Here is a 20,415-nt window from a genome sequence, read left to right as displayed (position 1 = left end):
TCCATTCTAGACCCATCTCCCCACCCTGCCAGTGCTCGACCCACCTGACTTGGATACAAGGCTACTGGGGATGTTGGCTGGGAGCATCCGGGACTGGCCCTGGGGGAGGTGGGATGCAGGAATGGCTGGACCAGTGATGCTCCTGGCTCTGTGTGTGTGAATACCCCCAGGTAGATGGCACCTCCCCAGACAGGGCAGGGACCCCACAGACAGAGGACAGGGCTGAGCCCCCTTTGTGGATTGATAGACCCAATGGGGCAGCAGAAGCCGAGGAGGTGTCTGGCTCTGACAATGTGGTTATGCAGGAGGAAGTCAAAGACACTCTGTGCATCATGTACACACTGTCCGGTGGGAGCTGGCATCAGGGTGATCAGAACCGCACCCTTGTCTATCTCACACACAGGAAGGATCAGGGCATGTTGTTTCACCCAGCACTGATAGCAATCAGTGTAACCCACAGACTACACCCAGGGCTCCTTGGTCCGAGTGGTGCAATAGCTGGAAAAAAACCTGTAGCCCCTGGCGTTGGCAGATGAAGGCAGCTCTATCGTTTCCTGGCTATTCTTTGTGTGTTTCTAATGGGATTGGGCTGAAGGGCCCAGGGCGCCTTTCCCAGCTCTGTCTTTGGTGTTTCCAGCCGGGCGCTGCCCACGATAACAGTTATAGCACCCAGCTCTTCGGGACTGTCCGTCATGCATAGGCCTGACAGCACAGGTGTCATTCTTCCCATGGGGCACGGGAGAAACTGAGACGCAAGGAGGGACAGGAGATGCTCACAGCCCCCCAGCAGGCCAGGGTCAGAGTCTTTCCAACAGGCTCTTTGGTGCCACCCTACGACCCTTAGCAGGGAGTACTCAGCTGGGTCCACAAGCCCTACAAAAGGTTTTCAGGTTTGCAGATTTCTCTCCATGCAGGGGAGGAATGTGGAGATCCTTGTGTGTAGATCCCATTGGTATCTCCTATGGAGACGATGCCCTGGGCCACACCATCGCACATGAGAATTGCCCTGTCACTAACCAGAGCCAGGAGGCTATTGACCATTTCTTCACTGCAGCCTTTTCACCAAAGATCTCAGGTTACTTGGTTTATGAATTAAGGCCGGACGTTTTCCAGACTGTTCCCTGTAGTGCTCACACGTCCATGGCTGGGCCACCTGTGCCCTGCATCTGCAGGCTCTGCTAGGCTGGATCAATCACCCCTGCTCAGCACCATGCAGGGGCACTGCCATGATCAATAATTAGTCTCAGGCTGAATTTTACCCTGCCTGGGGCTTTACCTGTGGTGGCCCATGGGTGGCGTGGGGCAGGGAGTCCTGGGTGGTGCTGGGGGCCAGTGCTCTCCAGCAGATCAACTTAGATGACCTACTGGTCCCTTCCAATTGATGGTGCTACACATCTGGGGGGAAGGGGCAGGGAACTGACCATTCCTCCATCTTCAGCTGCAGCAAACTCTGCCATGAAGCATGTCCCTGTGGCAGTCTGTACCACTATAGTCACCCCTTTCATAGAGTTATGATAAATCTCGTACAAAGTAGACCTTGTGAAGAATCATTTGAAAACTTATAAGTTGCTGATCATTATTGTCCTTGTAAAATATGTGTGGCAACACTGTACGTAGAGTTATAAGATTCTACAGTGTGATAATTGGGGATTGGTCCTGCTTTGAGCAGGGGGTTGGACTAGATGACCTCCTGAGGTCCCTTCCAACCCTGATATTCTATGATTCTATGATAATATTGGGACATGTTCCAACATGTTCTGGAGGGTGGTCACAAACCAGTTCCCCAGAGATGAAAGGCTAGCCAATGCCTCAGCCAAGTGTCAACAAGATTAAATGGATTGTCACCTGGTTAAGTGGCCATTCTTTGGAGGGGGTGGGAGGTATGGACAAAGTATCTACATTTTGACAAAGCAGCAGCTTGAGGTTCCTGGCCACATAGACTTTCTGTGTCTCATTGACAGCAGCTGGAGATGGTCCTTGCGCAAGAGAAAGGGTTCTAAGAGGAGAAAGCAAGAGCCCCAAATCTCTCTCTCCCTTTCTTTATACCAACAGCATCAACAACACTTGAAGAAGAAAGGAAGCAGCACGGGGCTGGGGGAAGATCCTGACTGAAGCATGCAGCCAGTAACACTGTTTGATGCATGGTGAGAGAGACCGTTGGTTTGAATTCACTTAGCTTGTTAAGTTAGGTATTAGCTGTGTTTTACCTTTTCTTTCTTTGTAACCAGATCTGACTTTTATGTCACATTACTTGGAATCACTTAAAATTGCTCTTTCTATAGTCAATACACTTGTTTTATTGTTGTATCTAAATCAGTGTGTTTGGATTCAAATTGTTTGTAAAGCTCCATTTGAGATCACGGGATTTGTGCAGATCATTTTCAATTAATGAAATGACAGACTTTCAATGAGCTTGTAAGGTCCAGAAGGAGGGTGCTGGGCAGTACAAGATGCACATTTCTGGGGGCAAGTCTGGGACTGGGAGTTTGCTGGTGTTGCCCTGCAGTGTAAGTGAGGAGTGGCTGCCCATAGGACTCACACACCAGAGCTGGGAGTAACTAACATGCTGGAGGCTGGGTGTGAGCAGGCCGGGAGTGGTGGCTCTCAGAGTGAAGCAGTGTAAATGACACCCCAGGTTGCAGAATTAAGGGAACACACTGTCCAACAGGCCAGATTGTAGCCTGGGGAATGTCACAGGCCCATCCCCCACAGCAGTGGGGTCCTCCCCGGCCTGAGCTCTGGGCTTGTCTCCCATAGGAGACCAGGCCCAGGAGGTACCAGCTTTTCCCCCAGGCAGTCGGAGTCTGTCCCAGCCCCTCCGGCCCCTTTGCCCTGGTCCGTTATTAACACCTCTGGGCTCAAAGCCTGTCCAGCACAGCCGGGGCTCCACACTCCGAGCGATGCCAGTATCAACTCAGCCCCCGTCACAGGGCAGGCTGGGGCTGAGGGGCCAGGCTGGCTGTTGATGTCAACTCCCCTGCCATAGGCGCCCTCCAGGTTGTTTATTGTCCTCCCACTGAATTGCCACCTGCTCCATCCCCTCCCCTGTTTGCCTCTTGGGGATCTTATCTGTGGGGTCCATCTCCCCGTGGTGCTCCCCCTGAGCTAGGCTGGGGATTCTGGCCACCGAGCAGCATGTTGGCAGGAGGATCTGCCAGAGGGCAGCGCTGCTCTAGGGCTGGGTAGAAATGGAGCAGACCCTGCCCAACGAGGGGCTCAATGCCAACCCAGGGCACTAAGAAACTGGGGGTGATGTCGGGTGCAGAAGGGGGTAGGGGGAAGGGCAGACTAGGCCTAAGGGCAGACTAGGGGAATCGTGGGAAGGCATTGGAGAAGCACCAGCCCTGAGTGATCCAGCCTGGCTCCAAAGTCAGTGAGTTAGCGCCCAAGATCAAGCAGAACCTGTGTTCTAGCTGACACCACCAGTCAGGACACCTAGCCCTGGTCCAAAGCACCTCCAGGGGTTTGTGTGTGGACTGTAGCAACTTCGGGCTCAGCCTATCTATCTATCTATCTATCTATCTATCTATCTATCTATCCTATTTGTCTTCTGATTTAGCAAGGTGCATAATCAGGTGTCTGACTTTAAGCACTTGCATATTCTGATTGGACGCAAAGGGGCTACTCATGGGCTGCAATGTCGGAATGTGCTCAGTGCCTGGCTGAATTGGGGCCTTTCTCCCTTCTCCCCACAAGTCCCCTTTAACTGTAGTTTCACACCCCACAACCCCCACACCCAAACCCCCACTCAGAGGGACACTGGGCTGTGTGAAGGGGTCGGACAGCCCACCTCTCACAATCAGCAAAACACTCAGGAGTCCAGACACCAACAGCAGCTGCTGCAAAAAGCCATTTAGTGCATCACAAGCTGTATCTGTGACCCACAGAGCAGGGAATGTTGCATATTTTCCTCAGTGCTTTACAGAGACTATCCAGGATACAAGCAGAAAGGAACGTGGTATGTGGTCTCTCTAGGGGATGGCAGCTCCAGTCCGGCCCCAGGGTGGAGGACTGGCTGGCTCAGGGGGGTGGGGAATGGGACACGGGGCCTTTCCCCACTACAGGGCACCATCTCTGATCTGGCCACAAGGCCTACGTTGACCATGAGCAGCTGGGCCCAGACTAACGGGGATGTCTGATCACTTGTTTCCAGAAGCAGGTTGCGTAGCAGAAGGCTGTGGCTGGCCATGGGCTCTGTGTTGCTAGATTCCTCTCATGGTGTCAGTGATCCAGGGCATGAAGTGGGAAATCCGTGTGTACACAACAGGAGGCTCAATGCTGTTCTCCATGCACTTGCAGACGATGCCCTCGGCCACTCCACAGCACACAAGTGGGCCTCCAGAATCGCCCTGCCCCAGAATAAGCAGGGAGATGAGTTTTAATGCACTGATCATACCCAGGACTCCAGGGCTGTTTGGGCCATTAAAGCCAGAGCATCCTCAAAAAAGAAATGAATTAACACTGAGAAGCCCGAGATGGGGGATTCATAGAATCTAAGACCAGAAGCACCATTGTGATTATCTAGTCTGACCTCCTGTGTGATGCTGTATAAAAAGAAAGATGATTAGTTGCAATAATTCTGTTGCCATTGTTACAAAATTGCAATCAATCTTGTACGGAGCATGTCATGTAAGGTATCCTTGTAAAGGTTATAATCTGTTAAGTGTGATTATCCTGTTTACATTCACGTATCATGGTTGTGTCTGAAGTTATGAATACTGACTAGGTGTGTCTCAAATACGTTTTGCTCTTGGGTGACACCCACCAGGCAGATTTACATCAGGACTAGCCAGCCATATGTTGATGGCCCATTAAGGATATCAAGAGACCCCTGCAGAGGGCTCCCGAAAGGGCATATGGACAATGGAGGCCCAGTGACTCAGCAAGACATGTAAGGACATAGGATAAGGACTTATGACCTAAGACTCCATCTTTTGCCAGTAACTTTCCATGTGCTTGGGCTGAAAGTATAAAAGTGGTGTAGGTGGTGGGGGTTGGTCTGAAACCTCCGAAGTGGCTAGGGCTGAGGACTGGACGCTGGATGGTGCTCTGAGGTGATCGAGAGGATTCTGCCTTTCAGGAGCTTGCTCACAGGCCAGGGTCTGAGTGATGGACACGTTGTGGGCTGGGAAGGAATCTTTCCCCCAGGTCAGAGTGGTGGGGACCTTGGGGGGGGTCACCTTCCTCTGGGGCATGAGTCACCTGTTGCAACCGCCTGGGCACATCTCTCCTAATCCATTTCCTGCCACTGTGGGGTCTCGGGCATTGGTGGCCCCTCAGTCCCTCCTGTTCTCTGCCTGTCACCACAACAGTTTGATCTCCAGTGAGCAGCACTTAATTTGTGCCAGGGCTGAGCCCCAGCATTGCTAGACTTGGCGGTTCATAGCCCCGGCACCGCTGGCCTTGCTGCATCAGGTGTGAATGTAATAAATTGCTTGAGCCCCGGCAACTCATTGCTGAAGTCCTGACACCTCTTTTATTAAAAGTGAAGCCCTGCCTGTGGGCCGTGATGCCTTGGTCACATTTTGGCTGTTGGTTCGAGTGTGCGAATGCTGGGCACACTTGGTGGCCTATGAGCTACAGATTTTCAGACTGGATGATCTGGTCTGTTCTGGCCATGCCATGACTCCTAGGAGGGGCTCGTCTAGGATTTGAAAGTTTGAAAGAGCCAGCTTGGGGCTGTCACCAGCCGTAGTGCACAGGAATTGGGTGGTGTCCCTGTCAACAGCGTGGGAGCCCTCCAGTGGGGTTCACAGTGTCCTATGTCCCCTACATTACCGGAACCCGAGCAGAGCAGCCGTGGGCAGGGAGCCAGGCCTCATGGGTTGTGCATGATTAATGAATGTCGTTATTTGGACCCTGCCACCCTGTGTCATTCTTTCCATACTCTCATGGTGTGTGAATCAGGCAGGGAGGGGCTGCATGATACCCCTGGCCAATGTGTGACAATAAGGAGGTGAAGGTGTCAGTGTACGACCTGGGTGGAAGGCTCTGCAGTAGGCTAGGCATGGTACCATGGTCTAGTCATTTAGGGCTAGATAATCAGCAGGGTTCAGGTCCCACTGCACTTGCCAGGCCCCTGTCAGCCCTGGCTGACCCCACAATGCGGCTGAGAAAGGACAACCAGCAGCAGGAGCCCAAGCCAATCAGCCACTTACATAATAAACTGACTTCTGGTCATCAGGGTCCCCTGCACACATCATGCTGGAGCGGTAATAGTAATGATACCGGTTGTAACAGGTCTTATCGCTTATCACTGACAGGTTCACTTCCTGAAGGGTGTTGGTTGTATTAGTCAAGCTGGTCATTCCCCAGCCAGCCACGCTGCACATGGTCCCTGGGCTCACTCTGCGATGAGCAGAAGTCAAATCAATCAATCCCACCTTCTTGGTCAGACGCGCCTTGTGATGCAGCTGTTGGGGCAAAGAGGGGAGGGGAATGACACAGCGTATGAAGTGCAGTCAGAGGATGTGTGTGTGTGTGTGTGTGTGTGTGTGTGTGTGTGTGTGTGATGAAAAGAACTCAGAAACTCAAGACTCAAGGGACGGGGTGATGGGATGGGGGTGAAACCTGCAGCAGTATGAGGTCCCTGGGGGCAGGGTGATGGGATGGGGGTGGTACCTGCAGCAGTGTGAGGTCACTGGGGGCAGGGTGATGGGATGGGGGCAGTACCTGCAGCAGTGTGAGGTCACTGGAGGTGTGGTGATGGGAGGGGGCTAGGTTCCCTCTAAATTGCATGCCTGCGCGGCCACGCAGGAGGCCACCAAGGGCCGCACAGGTGTGCACACTGCACTCACGGGCGTGGGGTGAGGTGGAGGTGGTGATGGAGGAGCTTGGGGCCTGCGGGGCTGCAGTGACCTCCCCAGCACCAGGGCTGTGGTGCGTCCGGGAGAGATGCCTCTCCCCTCTGCCCAATCTGGGGGTGCCACAGGGGGAGAGGACTCCCCCAGCCCTGGAGCTGCTGCAGCTGGGAGAGACGCTCTCCCCCAGCCCAGGTGCTTCTTCAGGGAGAGAGGGCTGGGGGGGGTCCTCTCTCTCCACTGCAGCCCTGGGGCAGCCGGCACCCCAAACCCCTCATCCCTGGCCCCACCTCAGAGCCCCCTCCCCCAGCTGAAGCCCTCACTCCCACGCCTCAACCCTCTGCCCCAGCCCTGAGCCCCCTCCCACGCTCCGAACCCCTCAGCCCCACCCCCACCACACATCACCTCCATATTGGTGCATATAACAATATTCATTCTGCACATGGATGGTAATAATCAGAGAGAACATTGGGTGGGGCCAGTAACTGCAGCAGTGTGAGGTCACTGGGGGCAGCGTGATGGGATGGAGGCTGTACCTGCAGCAGCATGATGTCATTGTTAGTGGTCTCTCTGTTGTATCGCGGGTGCCGGATCTGCCGCTTCACAGGTATTTTCTGTTGGCTCCGTTCCTGTTCACTAAGCCTGTGGGCTCCCAGCGTGACAGTGATCTCACTGTAAAACCCAGGAGCAATGCATGGGGTGTTAGGGGCAGGAGCGTATGTCAGGTGCAGACGGGCATATGAGGGTCTGACTCATGAACAGTGATATGGAGGGGACAGGGCAGCCTGGAGCTCTCAGGCCGAGATCTCGGACTCAGCTTCTGCCAGCAAAAAAGTCCATACCACTGTACACATTGCCAGCTCCGTTGCTGGGGATTGGCTGGCTCGGAGGTGGGGGGGGAGCAGAATAGAAAAAGGTGCCTTTTCCTTCTAGTGGGCACTGGTTGCAGCATAAACACTTGCTCAGTGGTGTAGGGGGTCCCAGCCTCTCTCTCCACAAGCCCCTTGTGCTGTTCTCATGAGCTGCTTCACTCCTCATTGTCCTCCCGTCCCCTGGACCTCAGCTCCCATCCAGCATGATCTACACAGGGGTCTATGCCTAGCTCCCCCAGCCCATAGCCCTCCAGAGCTGTCCTGGGACTGTGAGCCCCTCCCTGCCCTGATCTGGGCAATGGGCCAGACCCCAGCTGGTGTCAATGGCCCTATCCCCATTGGTTTACCCAGCGCTGGATCTAGACCATGGTTTGCAGAGGCCCCTAGAGACACACCTCCGCCCCCTGAGCAGATCAGACCCCTGGGCTCTGCTCTCCCAACCTGTCACACTAACTGCTCCTTCCCTGCAACCTACAACGGCACCAGAGCTCCCGGCTCCCCCATCACCTGCTAACATCCGCCCTGCCCCGACATCCCCAGCACAGAGGCGCTTACTCTCCCTCGCAGTGAGCCGCCGTCAGCACGAAGTTCTCCGCCACCAGGAACCCTCCACAGCGAAACGTCTCGTTTCCACGTTGTATTTTCAGATAGGCCATGTAGGGTCTGGAGTGGGGCTGGGCTTCCTGTCCCCCGATGATCTCCCCTGGGGAGAGACCAGGTTCATAGAAAGAGCCCCATCGTCTCCCTGCGCCGGGCTGGGACCCAGCTCCCCATCCCAAAGAGGAGTCTCCACAACATCATCCCATCCCCTCTGATGCTCTCCCTGGGGGATCCCTGTGCCTGGAACCCTGCCCTCCTCATCTCTCCCCCAGACTGGATACCCCATGGGGCCGGAAGGTAAATCTAAAGCTCTGTCCTCACTGTGTGGACAATCGGTGCCAAATGCACCAGGAGTGGGTCAGTAATCCCACTGCCTGGAGTTAACAGCTTTGGGGGCCGAAGTCGCCCCAGATTAAGCCAGGCAGCACCTGGAAGGGGACAAACAGGTCCCTTGTGGATGCTTTTTCTCCACCATCCCACAGTGACCAGCCAGGGCTGCTCCCAGACTGACCCACCAAACATTTTAGGAACATCATTTTTTTCTCAGAAAGCCTCGTCTCAAAAATGTCTGAATTATTGTGGTGAAACAGATTCTTTCCCCCCAGTGTTGCATAATATTTAGGTGAAAAATTAAAAGTTCCACTTTGGGGTTTTTTTCCCATGGAAAATAAAAAATGTTTTGTGATCACCTCTGAAGAAGTTTCCACTGGGGTGGGTGGGTGTGTTGGAAAATCTCACCGTAAACAAATTGCTGTTATTTGCATGAGGGTGGCAGATAGACCGAGAAGCCCCTATTATGCCAGGGGCTGCGCAGAAACTAACTGAGATCAGGGGCTCCCTTGCTCCAGGCCTTCCACTGATCCAGGCAGCATCCTGACACAAGCTGAATTATTCCTCACATTGTACAGAGAGGGAAACTGAGGCCCAGGGAAATTGTTTGTAAACCTGCCTAAGGGATTACAGTGACCATCCTCAATCCATATAAATCCCTGTCCACAGAGATCCTGGGCAGATCTGAGAATGGTCCCAGATTTCTTGGGTCCCAGCCCAGTGGCCTAGCCCCATGGCCAACCACCCTGTCTGGGACACGGATTGGCAGTGGGGTCCCAAAGGAGCCTGTGGGGGCTTGGCCACCCAATCCCTAGTGCTGCTGAGAGAGCCCCAGCCACACTCAGGAGAGGATGCAGGGTTCAATACAGGCGCTTGTTCCCAGCAGGAGCAAGGGGGGACCTTAACCGCTGCCCACAGCTCCCCATATGGGAGCGTCACGCTCCCCATGTCACCAGCCTGAGACCCAGGGGGAAGGGGGAAGGAGAAAGGCCACGGGAAGCAGGACGAGGATCAAGAGCTGCATTGTCAGAGACATCCAGGGATGGGCACGGAGCCTCTGCCTGAGCTCTGGGGGTTATATGGACCAGGCGTGGGGAGGGGAGGGCAGGGCCTGGCAACCACAGGGACGTGTACCCTGCTGCCCGGAAACTCCCACCCCAGATGGCCCAGGGGTGGAGACGCCAATTGGAGAAGCCTCCAGCCACAGCTGTGCCCACATCAGGGTGGGGGGTTCCTCCCTGCTCTGGTGCCCACCCGGCCTGGCTGCAGATGTGGTTAACCCTCCCCCCTCCCTACTACAGGTGTAAGAAACACCCCTGGGCTTCTCTGCACATAGATACTCAGACTCATATATTTCAAGGGCAGGAGGGACCATTGTGACCTCCCAACCTGACCCCCTGTTGGACACCCCAGAGCCAGAACCCACCCATCAACTCGTGTCTCCACCACAGCCCTGGGTCAGTTGTTCCCATAGCTCCATGTTTAATATTTGCATATTATTCTCAGCCAGACCTTTTCTAACTCCCGCTCCTGGACATTGGGTCTTGTCCTGCCTTGGCCACATAGGTTGAAGAGACCTTGCTATCAAAACCCCCACCCCATGGAGTTTCCTACAGAGGGGCCAAGTCCCCTCTTCACCTCCAAAACCCTCAGGAGATCACTCTCCTTGAAGCGCTCCCCGTCAGCTTGTTGTTGTAACTCTTTTCAATTTGTCAAAGTCCTGCTAAAGGAGTGGACATTGGAGCTGGACAAAATCTCCAGTCCTGGTCCCACAAGGAACGAATCCAGAGGTGACCCCAACTCCTTGCTGCTACTGAATATCCCCTGGTTTATACACCCAAGGATGGTATCTGCCTGCTTAGCTCCAGCATTCCACTGAAATCTCCTGTTTGGATGGGTTCCGCCATTGTCATAACTACAAAGGGAAGGGTAACAGCTGTCCTGTGTACAGTACTATAAAATCCCTCCTGGCCAGAGACTCCAAAATCCTTTTACCTGTAAAGGGTTAAGAAGCTCAGGTAACCTGGCTGACACCTGACCCAAAGGACCAATAAGGGGACAAGATACTTTCAAATCTTGGTGGGGGGGAAGGCTTTTGTTTGCGCTCTTTGTTTTGGGGGAGTTTGCTCTTGGGACTAAGAGGGACCAGACATCAATCCATGCTCTCCAAATCTTTCTGAACAAGTCTCTCATATTTCACACTTGTAAGTAAACAGCCAGGCAAAGTGTGTTAGTTTTATTTTTGTTTTCTCACTTGTAAATGTACCTTTTACTAGGGTGTTTACCTCTGTTTGCTGTAACTTTGAACCTAAGGCTAGAGGAGACTCCTCTGGGCTCTTTAAGTTTGATTACACTGTAAAGTTATTTTCCATCCTGATTTTACAGAGATGATTTTACCTTTTTCTTTAATTAAAAGCCTTTTTAAGAACCTGATTGATTTTTCCTTGTTTTTAGATGCAAGGGGGTTGGATCTTAATCCACCAGGAGTTGGTGTGAGAAAGGAGGGGGGATGGTTAATTTCTCCTTGTTTTAAGATCCAAGGGGTTTGGATCTGTATTCACCAGGGAATTGGTGAAGAGTCTCTCAAGGCTACCCAGGGAAGAGAATTAGCATTTGGGAGTGGTGGCAGTGGACTAGATCTAAGCTGGTAGTTAAGCTTAGAAGTTTTCATGCAGGCCCCCACATCTGTACCCTAAAGTTCAGAGTGGGGAAGTAGCCTTGACAGCCATGCTCCCTTTCAGAGCCCCTGCTCTCCAAGACACAGCTCCTGTCCTGCCAGCATGAACGACATCCCTTGTCCCTCGATGTTTGACCTTGCATTTGGCTGGATTCATGTGCAGGTCTAATTGCGCCTAACTCACCAGGTGACCCAGGTAGCTCTGTAGCTTGGAGACGTCCTCCACCCCACCAATCTTTGTGTTCTCTGCAGACTTTCCCAACAACAATTTACATGAACTTCCAGATCATTGATACAGATACCGAATAACCTCAGGCCCAGAACAGGTCTTCGTCGGGCCCACCAGCAACACCCCAGTGGATGCTGATTCCCCAGTGAGGATCATATTTTGAGGAGAATCAGTTAGCCCATTTTGGAACCATGATGAGTGTTTAGAGAGCTAATTTCTCAATATGAATGTTGTGTGGTAGTTGGGCAAACTCCGTACGGGAATCCATGTATATATCACAACAGCACAGTCACCTTAAAGAACCAGACTTTTAAGCTTGCTCAGAAATGACAGCATGGTCATTGAACATGGACTGTTCTCCATGAACTCACGTTGACTGTCATTAACTCTGTTTCCATCCGTTAGTAGCTGCCTATTGGTAGATCCAATCTCAGCCCTTCCATTATTTGGCTCTGGATCCCTCTCTTGGAATTGCCATGTCTGATGAATAAGGGGTGGGATCTGTCCATCCAGATATCAGTGTCACAGTCGAACAGAGGCGGGCAAACTACGGCCCAGGGGTCACATCCAGACCACCAGACATTTTAATCTGGCCCTCGAGCTCCTGCCGGGAAGTGGGATCAGGGTCTTGCCCCACTCTGGATGGCTCCCGGGAGCGGCCTCCTGACTCCACTCCGGTCCTACGCATGGGGCAGCCAAGGGACTCCGCATGCTTCCCTCACCCCAAGCGCCGCCCCTGCGGTTCCCATTGGCCAGGAACCACAGCCAATGGGAGCTGCAGGGGTGATGCCTATGCACAGGGCAGCGCACAGAGCCACCTGGCCGCACTTCTGCATAGGAGCTGGAGGGGGGACATGCCTCTGTTTCTGGGAGCTGCTTGAGATAAGTGCCACCTGGAGCCTGCCTCCCTGACCCCCTCCCATACCCCAACCCCCCTGCCCCATCCCTGATCCCCCTCCTGCCCTCCAAATCCCTCGGTCCCAGCCCGGAGCATCCTCCTGCACCCCAAACTCCTCATCCCCAGCCTAACCCCAGATCCTGCAGCCCCAGCCGGAGCCCTCACGCCCACCTGCACCCCAACCACCAATTTCATGAGCATTCATGGCCCACCATACAATTTCCATACCCAGATGTGGCCCTTGGGCCAAAACTTTTGCCCACACCTGATCTAAAACAATTCCAGAACCTCTCTGAATCTATTCAACATCAATATACATGCATGAATACCCAACTCACTCCATTTAAATTCTTGCTAGATTCACTTCAATTGATGCTGTTCATTCTAGATCTATCCATACCCACATAGCCACCTGTAGATCCCTTCTAGATTGGTGCACATCCCTGTACATCCATTCTAGACCCATCATTTCACCCTACCAGTGCTGGACCGACCTGCTGTCTGGACCCTGCTGGTAGCTACAGGTGCTTGGAACAGTGACAGCAGCACAGATATGTCCAAGAGGGGAAAGGCCGCACGTCTCATTCTGTACCCCTAGAACCAGCCAGTCCCCTCCTATGAGGTTGTATCGTAGCTGGCACCCCCTATAGGGGAAAGACCCGAAGTCCATTCCCCACTCCCCCAAACCAGCCTGTCCCCCATCCCAGGGCTGCTCGTACTCTCACCAGTGCTGCATAGAGAGGCAAAATCCCTTCCCTGATTTTACAGTCCAGGCTCTGGTCAGTTTTGTCCCAGAGGTGCGTGGGGAGCTCATGGCACTGCTTGTTCACTGTAAGCCCTTCTAGATCCTTTGTGAAGCCCCAGTTCTCCAGGACAGAGTCCTGGACCTGGGGAGGTGTCCGCGTCCCTGGGGCTGGGATGGAGAACACTGCATCGGCTGGATTCTCACCGCGGGGGTGTGACTGGGCCCAGCTCACCAAGCGCCCCAGCTTGGTCCCTGCACCTGCCCTGGCTCAGTCAGCATTGACCGCTCTGCCCGGTGCTGTGTCACCTGCAGGTCTGATGGCAGCTTGAGCTGGGACCTGGGGTGACTCTGGTTTCTGGCATCCAACTGGAGACATGGAGCATGTCCGGGGCTCTCAGATGACCAGGGCTGCATTTTGTTGGCAGCTGTACGGTGTTTATTAGGTGTATTATGGTAGCACCTAGAAGACCCAGCCATGGAAAAGGATCCCATTGCCACTGCACATGACTTATTAGGTGTATCACAGTAGCACCGAGGTGGACTCCCAGCTATGGCCCAGGACCCCACTGTGCCAGGTGCTGTACAAACACAAAACACAGCGATGGGCCCTGTGCCCAGTAGCTCACAGTCATGGTATCGGACAGGAGAAAACAAGTGGCTGCAGACAGGCTGATGGCGAAGAACCAGGGGAACAATGAGATGACACTAACAGGCATCAGTGGATGGTGCCAAGTCCCAGTCTGAGATGTCTCTTCCCAGAGCATCAGAGCCGTGTCTGGTCCATTAATCCCTGCTGCACTGGGTTAGATTTGACATGTATTTTCTTTGCCCCCTGTCTGAATAGCCCCTCATTAGTGTCAGGCAGGCAGGGGGGACACACAGAGGCTGTTTGGGAACAGGCCTTGACATCGGGGCTGAGATGTATGATGGAGGGGACTGGCCTGCCTGGTGTTTGTGACCCCTCTGTCCCCAGACAGGTGCAGAGTGGAAGAGAAATGACGTATAAGGGAAACTAAGACTACCCTGGTACTGATTTCTCCTCCAGTGGGCCTAAAGTGCACTCCTGTTGTAAGCGAGCTGGCCTAGGTGTCAGCGGTGAGTTACCAGAGTCAGGAGAGCTGACAACAGACACAGTGATTTGCTTTTTCACCTGTGATTTCCCTTGTATTTTTAACAGATCCAGCATGAATTACTCAAAGCCAGGGGGTGAATTCCCCACTAGGACCCAAACCCCTGGTTACACCTGCTAGGTACAAGTTATCTGAGAGTCCGAGGCTGGGGGCATTCATTCAATTCCCAGGAAGACACCACTTCATTGTTTTGCAACTTCATTTTTATTCATTGCTGGGTAAGAGGCAGCAAGCGAAATGCACTAGGCCCTGCGGCAGGTCAGGTCAGGTCAAGGGGGGGTTAGAAGGAGGTACTCAGAGCTGTCATTTCAGCTGAAATCAGTTCACTGCATAATTTTCTAATTTCCCTTCCCATGAACAAACTCCCGCTCTCCTTGTCAGTGCTGGGAACAGGTGTCTTTGGAAGGGGCGGTGGCTACCCCTGGGGAAATAGCAGGTGGAAAAGGCCCAGTGAGGACAGGGCAGGCAGCAGTTTTAATGAGAGTTAGCAGGTCAGGTAATGACGAGGATCTCCAGTAAAGGGTCACTCGATCGGCTGACATGGGGGAGAGCTACAACCGCTAGGTCTGCCCCAGGGTTTGGCCCGTGTCCGTTACCCCGGGGGAAATAAACGAGCTGTTTCCCTAGCGAAGACGCAGCCTAAGGGCCAGGGTTGGGATTGCCAAGGGAGCTGAGGGAGGTGGAATTGAACATGGTTCCTAACTCCCCCAGGTTCCCTCCTTGATGCTCATGGGTTGGGCACTGCCTGAGAGAAGGGATGTCTGGGGTGGGGGAGATCAGCCTGGGACGCTCAGGCAGTGATCTCAGACTCCTTCATTCCCCTTGATCCCTGGGTCTCAGCTCCCCTCAGCCAGCTGACCCCTCCCAGCTAGATCCAGATGGGTCTATGCCCAGCTCCCCCTTGTCCGGAGCCCTGCAGAGAAGGCCTGGGGCTCTGAGCCCCTCCATTCCCCATGTCGGCAATGGGCCAGACCCCAGCTGATGTCAATGGCCCTAGCCCCATTGGGATCAATGGGCCACACTGTAGTTGGTGTCACTGGCCATACCCACGTTGATTTACAAAGCGTTGGATTTGGACCAAGGTTTGCAGAGGCCCCTAGAGACACATGGTGCCCCCTGAGCAGATCAGACCCCTGGGCTCTGCTCTCCCTGCCTGTCCTACTAACTGCTCCTTCTGTGCAACCTACAATGGCACCAGAGCTCCCAGCTCCCCCATCACCTGCTAACCCCGACCTGCCCTGACATCCCCAGCACAGAAGTGCTTACTCTCCATTGCAGTGAGCGGCTGCCAACACGAAGTTTGTCTTCACCAGGAACTCTGCACATCGTATACACAGATAGGCCATGTAGGGTCTGGATTGGGGCTGGGCTTCCTGTTCCCCGATGATCTCACCTGGGGGCAGGGTAGGCCCCAGGCACCAGCGGAGGAAGCACGTGCCTGGGGCAGCACATGCTAAGGGGTGGCAAAAATGGTAGAGCCGGCCCTGCCCGGGGGCAGCCCAGGTTCATATAAAGAGCCCCATCATCTTCCTGGGCCAGGCTGGGACCAAGCTCCCCATCCCGAAGGGGAGTCTCCACAGTCTCAACCCATTCTCTCCTTGGGGGATCCCTGTGGCTGGAACCCTGCCCCCTCCTCAGCTCTGCCCCACACTGGATACCCCATGGGGCCGACAGGTAAATCTAAAGCTCTGACCTCACTGGGTGGAGAATCAGTGCCAAATGCACTGCCTGGAGTTAACAGCTTTGGGGTCAGTCTCACACAGAGCACCACTGACACGTCCCCTGCTGAAGTTTCACCTTTTCCATCAACCCCCAGCGAGAAGCCAGGACTGCTCCAAAGCTCCCCTCCAAACTGTTTTTGTACAGAAAATCGGATTTTCTAGACAATGAAAAGTTTCCCAGAAGTCGTCTTCTTGCCTCAAACATTTTGGCATTTTTCTTGGAAAACTGATTATTTCCCCCCAGTTTTTGGCACTTTTCAGATGAAAATTTGTAAGTTTTTAGTCACCAAAACAATTTTAATTTTGGTCACACTACAGACTAAGATGGAGTGGTGAGATATGCAAGGGAAACATGCCGCTCCCCATCTGTTTAGCACTGCTGCCTTCGCTGCCCTTCACTCATTACTGCTTTTGCTTCTCTAAATGTGACCCAGATTGCCAGGATCGATGGCAATGTTATGCACACCTGGCCAGCAAATTTGAACTAAACACTGATCCCCTAAAAAAGCATTGGGAGGAGAAACTAGACAATAATTTTCTGCTAACCAAATGGAAGCAAATTGTAGCCAGTTCTCTGAACTGCTCCTTGGAGCTACATTTCAGATTAATTCCACAGGAATCATAAGGAAGATGCATTGGACCCCTCTTCAATGTACAATGCAGGTGCTGCTAAGTCAGCTGTGACTAGCATGTGCTGACTTAACCCATATGCTCATAGACCGGTCGGCTTTGAGCGGAACTGAAGGGGACAGTGTTTTTTTTCCGCATCAAATAAAATTAAACATGTAATTTTCAACCTAGTGGGTGTTAACTGGAAGCAGAATTAATCAGAAAGACTTTGGCTAAGCAGAGCACTAACAGCAGTAGAAAGACAAGTACCACCAAAACGGAAATCCAAAAAGCAACAAACAATCAAAGATTAGAGCATAGACATCCCAAGCTTGGCTACCATGGAAAGAGCTGTAGATTGTTACAGAGCTTCCCAAGAAAAGTTGTTAGAGATGTGAGATGCTCTCCTGGAAGTATCTGATGATCCTATCAAATGCATGTTCCCACCTCAACCCCCCTCTTCCCTACCCACTTCCGCTCCCTGTATCTATCCCTCTCATTTGAATTTTGCTTCTAGCCATTATCTTACTTTAATAATTTTTCTTTAACTAGCTGGATTTTTATAAAGCATATTTTGTTTGTAAATTGTGGAATACGATAAGGGATTGATATTCTAACCATTCATACTACAGATAACTAAATGTTTCAAGCCCAGCTAAGGTGAGGTAGCAAATACTTAATATCTTGTGAGGTGTTTATGCATTATGAGAAGTTTATGTATATTTTGCTGTTTGTTTTCTCACTCTCTATATATCTTTTGAAAATTAATAAAAAATTACTAGAAAACAAACTACTTTGGGGGTTTTCAATGAAAAGTTGAAATTTCCTAGGGAAAAACTTTTCAGACCAACTCTGAAACTTCTCAGCCCAGGTGGATGAAGTCAAAGCCAGACAATCAGTGTAAAGACATCAGGGTGGAGTGGACAGAACGGGGGAAAGAGCTGGTGAAGCTGAAGGACAATGTAGATAGAAGAACAAAAGGGGATAAACTGGGCAGGGACAGATATAGGTGGAAGTGAGAAGGTCTCTAACTATCAGAGGGATGTAGGACTTAGGAATTGCCAGACTGCATGGTTTGTTTTAGCCCTGTGCAAATGCACGTTTGAGGCACTTGTATGGGTTGAAGGCTGGTTCTCTGAGGTTAACTGGCCCCTGGCTTTGGCCAGGTTTAAATCAATATCAGGGCAGCCCCAGGCAGAGCTGAACCAGTTGACCTACAGATGTGGTTTAAAATCAGGATAATTAAAGCAATACACGTTTGTGTGCAGCTCACATCTGAATGTTTTAACAGACAACTCCTGGCTGTTAGTTTGACGTCCATATGAATGAGGCTGTTTTAACAGTCTGGTGCTGTTATTTGCATATGGTGCCACCAACCCAGATGAGAGCCCCGTTGTGCCGGGTGCTGCACAGACCCTCAGGGAAAGTCCGTCCCTTCCCTAAAGAGCTTCAATTTAAAATGACACCACAGACAAAGGAAGAAGGAGCTAGAACGCAGGAGTCCTGACTACCATCCCCGAGCTCCACTCTAATCACTAGACACCACTCCCAAGCAGGGAATAGAACCCAGGAGTCTTGGCTCCTAGCTCCTAGTTAAGGTACCCTGTGTCTCTCTCCTGCTCTCAAGCTCTCTGTGTATCTCTCATGGGCTTTATCTCAACACCAGCTCCACCGCCCAACTCCTTCACCCCCACCTCCAAACGCTTCCCTAGCTGCGTCCTGGGAGCCAGAAATCACCCTGGGAGATGCATCTGACTCTGGGGAGGATCCAGAATTTGCAAACAGCCCAGCGAGCTCCTGGCTCCACTCCCCAGGATCCCTGACCCCTTCCCGCCACATACTCACCAGCCTCAGCCCCGGGGGGCAGGAGAAAGGCCACGGGCAGCAGGATCAGGATCAGCATTGTCACCGTCTGGGGAAAGTGACAGTGCTTGTGCCTCAGTACTGGGGGATTTATAGAGTCAGCAGGAAACCACAGATCACGTTCGCTCTCCCCTCATGGGGAGCTGGGACCACACAGGCGCCCTCAGAAACCTCAGCATTACTGCACTGACACATGGGGGGCACGAGGGAGGGATCTGGTGACTGGAAAACAACCTCTCTCTGAAGGAAGGCGCTCAGGGGAAAATCCCTCTGGGACAGGACATCTCTTTCCCCCCCCCGACAACATCTGGGAGCAGGGCCCCCTGGGGCCTGCCTGGAACCCAGCACACCTGGCAATGGGCTCATCTGGAGCTCGCCCGTCTCCTCTGCCCCAGTAGCTCATCTGGCGGGGAGTGCGGCTGATGCTGATTCACCCGCTGGCTTGGCTCAGCTCCCTGCTTCCTCTCCAGTGTGCGTCTCAGAGCAGTGAGAAGGGGATGGGGGCCCTGCTGTGACTTCCTGTAGCACAGCCACAGAGCCCATGGCAGAAATTCTCCCAGAAGATGGGGAGCACGTAGACCACGTTGGAGGTGGGGGAGCACTGATATCATGGTGATGGGTGATGGGGAAGGCCTTAAACAGATGGAGCTGGAGCCGTGTTCCTCTGGGCCTGCCCCATGGCTGGCATGGTTGAGTAAAGAGCAAACGTCCCCACACAACAGGGGTGACCACTTTGAAATGTGACCCTGGCTGTCCAGACATTTGAACGTCTCACATGCCCACAATTCTGGGCCACAGAAAGTGGCTTAAAATTGCACTGAGGCCCCAGCCCCATTTCTCCATCAAGCTCCAAACTCTCCTGAAATACCTTGGTATTTCGTAAAGCCCCAGCATCAGGAGTCATGGGATCACCTGCAAATTTTAGATTCTCTTGTGGTAAATTGGGCATTTTGAGCCCACAAAGCTGTGGAGAAGAGTTTGAAGACATGACCCATAAATGCATAAAACTCCCTGGTCTTCTCATCCGTGCCACTCCCTCAGGGTGCCCTAATACGACTCAGACAGCACCCACAGAGCATGAGAACCCCTTATTCATTCCCAGATGACGTCTTCCCATCCCCCATGAGCGGCATCTTCATGGCCTGTCTGAGGAGGGGGCAGCCCTTCTGCCTGGGCCCAGAGGGGTTACAGCCCCAGCTGGGTGGGGACAGGCAACCTCAGGGTCAGGTTCCCAATGCGTAGGTGGGTGCTAGGCTGTCCTGGGGCATGTACACCCCACCACATAGCTGGGAGAAAGGACGGGCCCCCAACATGTGCAGACACTCAGCATCTTGGGCTCTGCACAGCTGGGGCTGTGTCCAGTCTGGTCCATCCTACGGGATCAATTGACTCGGCCTCTGAAACTGGCTGCAGTGGGGTTTTTTTTGTGGTGTTGATGAACCCCCAGGTGTCCATGGCCTGGATGGTAAAACCCTCCCATCTGTAGCAGGCTATCATCCCTGAGGCCTGACTGTCAAGCTGAACATCTGAGCAGGGACATCTCCCCATCCCCCCTGGCAGTGAAAGGTGCATTCCCATGCATGGCCGTGTCACAAACGGAAACAGTTCTCAGGGTCAGACATTGGGGAACACAAATGGAGCTCTCTGAGGGTCTCAGTCCAGGACTGGGATGGTAGGTCTGCAGGTCGGGATTGATGGTCCCCAGCAGAGATGACCCATGCCTGCCCATAGTGGGGTGCAGAATGAGGGCAGCCGGTTTCAGCAGTGCTATCCAGCATGCTCAGTCACTGTTAGAATGGTCAGTATAAGCTAAGTAGCTAATCTGGGGGTGCATTTGTGGTCACATACTGCCCACCTCTGACCGCACCGCCTCTGGCCTTCACCAGCAAGAATATTAAATGTCTATATCTTTCTCTGCAAATTTGTTATTTCTCCATTCCC

The 20,415-nt window shown here is 52.9% G+C and overlaps 1 protein-coding gene across 1 annotated transcript; it reads right to left on the bottom strand.

Annotated features, from left to right (window-relative positions):
• Nucleotides 1-3,818: 3,818 nt before the first annotated feature.
• Nucleotides 3,819-18,628, bottom strand: LOC117886291 (mast cell protease 1A-like). Its single transcript, XM_034787973.1, has 5 exons — nt 18,457-18,628; nt 8,228-8,375; nt 7,337-7,472; nt 6,159-6,413; nt 3,819-4,349 (listed from the first exon to the last, which is right to left on the bottom strand). Exons 1-5 carry the CDS (start codon nt 18,512-18,514, stop codon nt 4,203-4,205), a joined length of 744 nt encoding a protein of 247 aa, XP_034643864.1. The 5' UTR covers nt 18,515-18,628; the 3' UTR covers nt 3,819-4,202.
• Between the last annotated feature and the right edge of the window lie 1,787 nt (nt 18,629-20,415).

This window comes from Trachemys scripta, chromosome 12 (assembly GCF_013100865.1).
Source record: "Trachemys scripta elegans isolate TJP31775 chromosome 12, CAS_Tse_1.0, whole genome shotgun sequence".
Classification (NCBI taxonomy): Eukaryota; Metazoa; Chordata; order Testudines; family Emydidae; genus Trachemys; species Trachemys scripta.
This window is presented reverse-complemented; position numbering and strand designations above follow the sequence as displayed.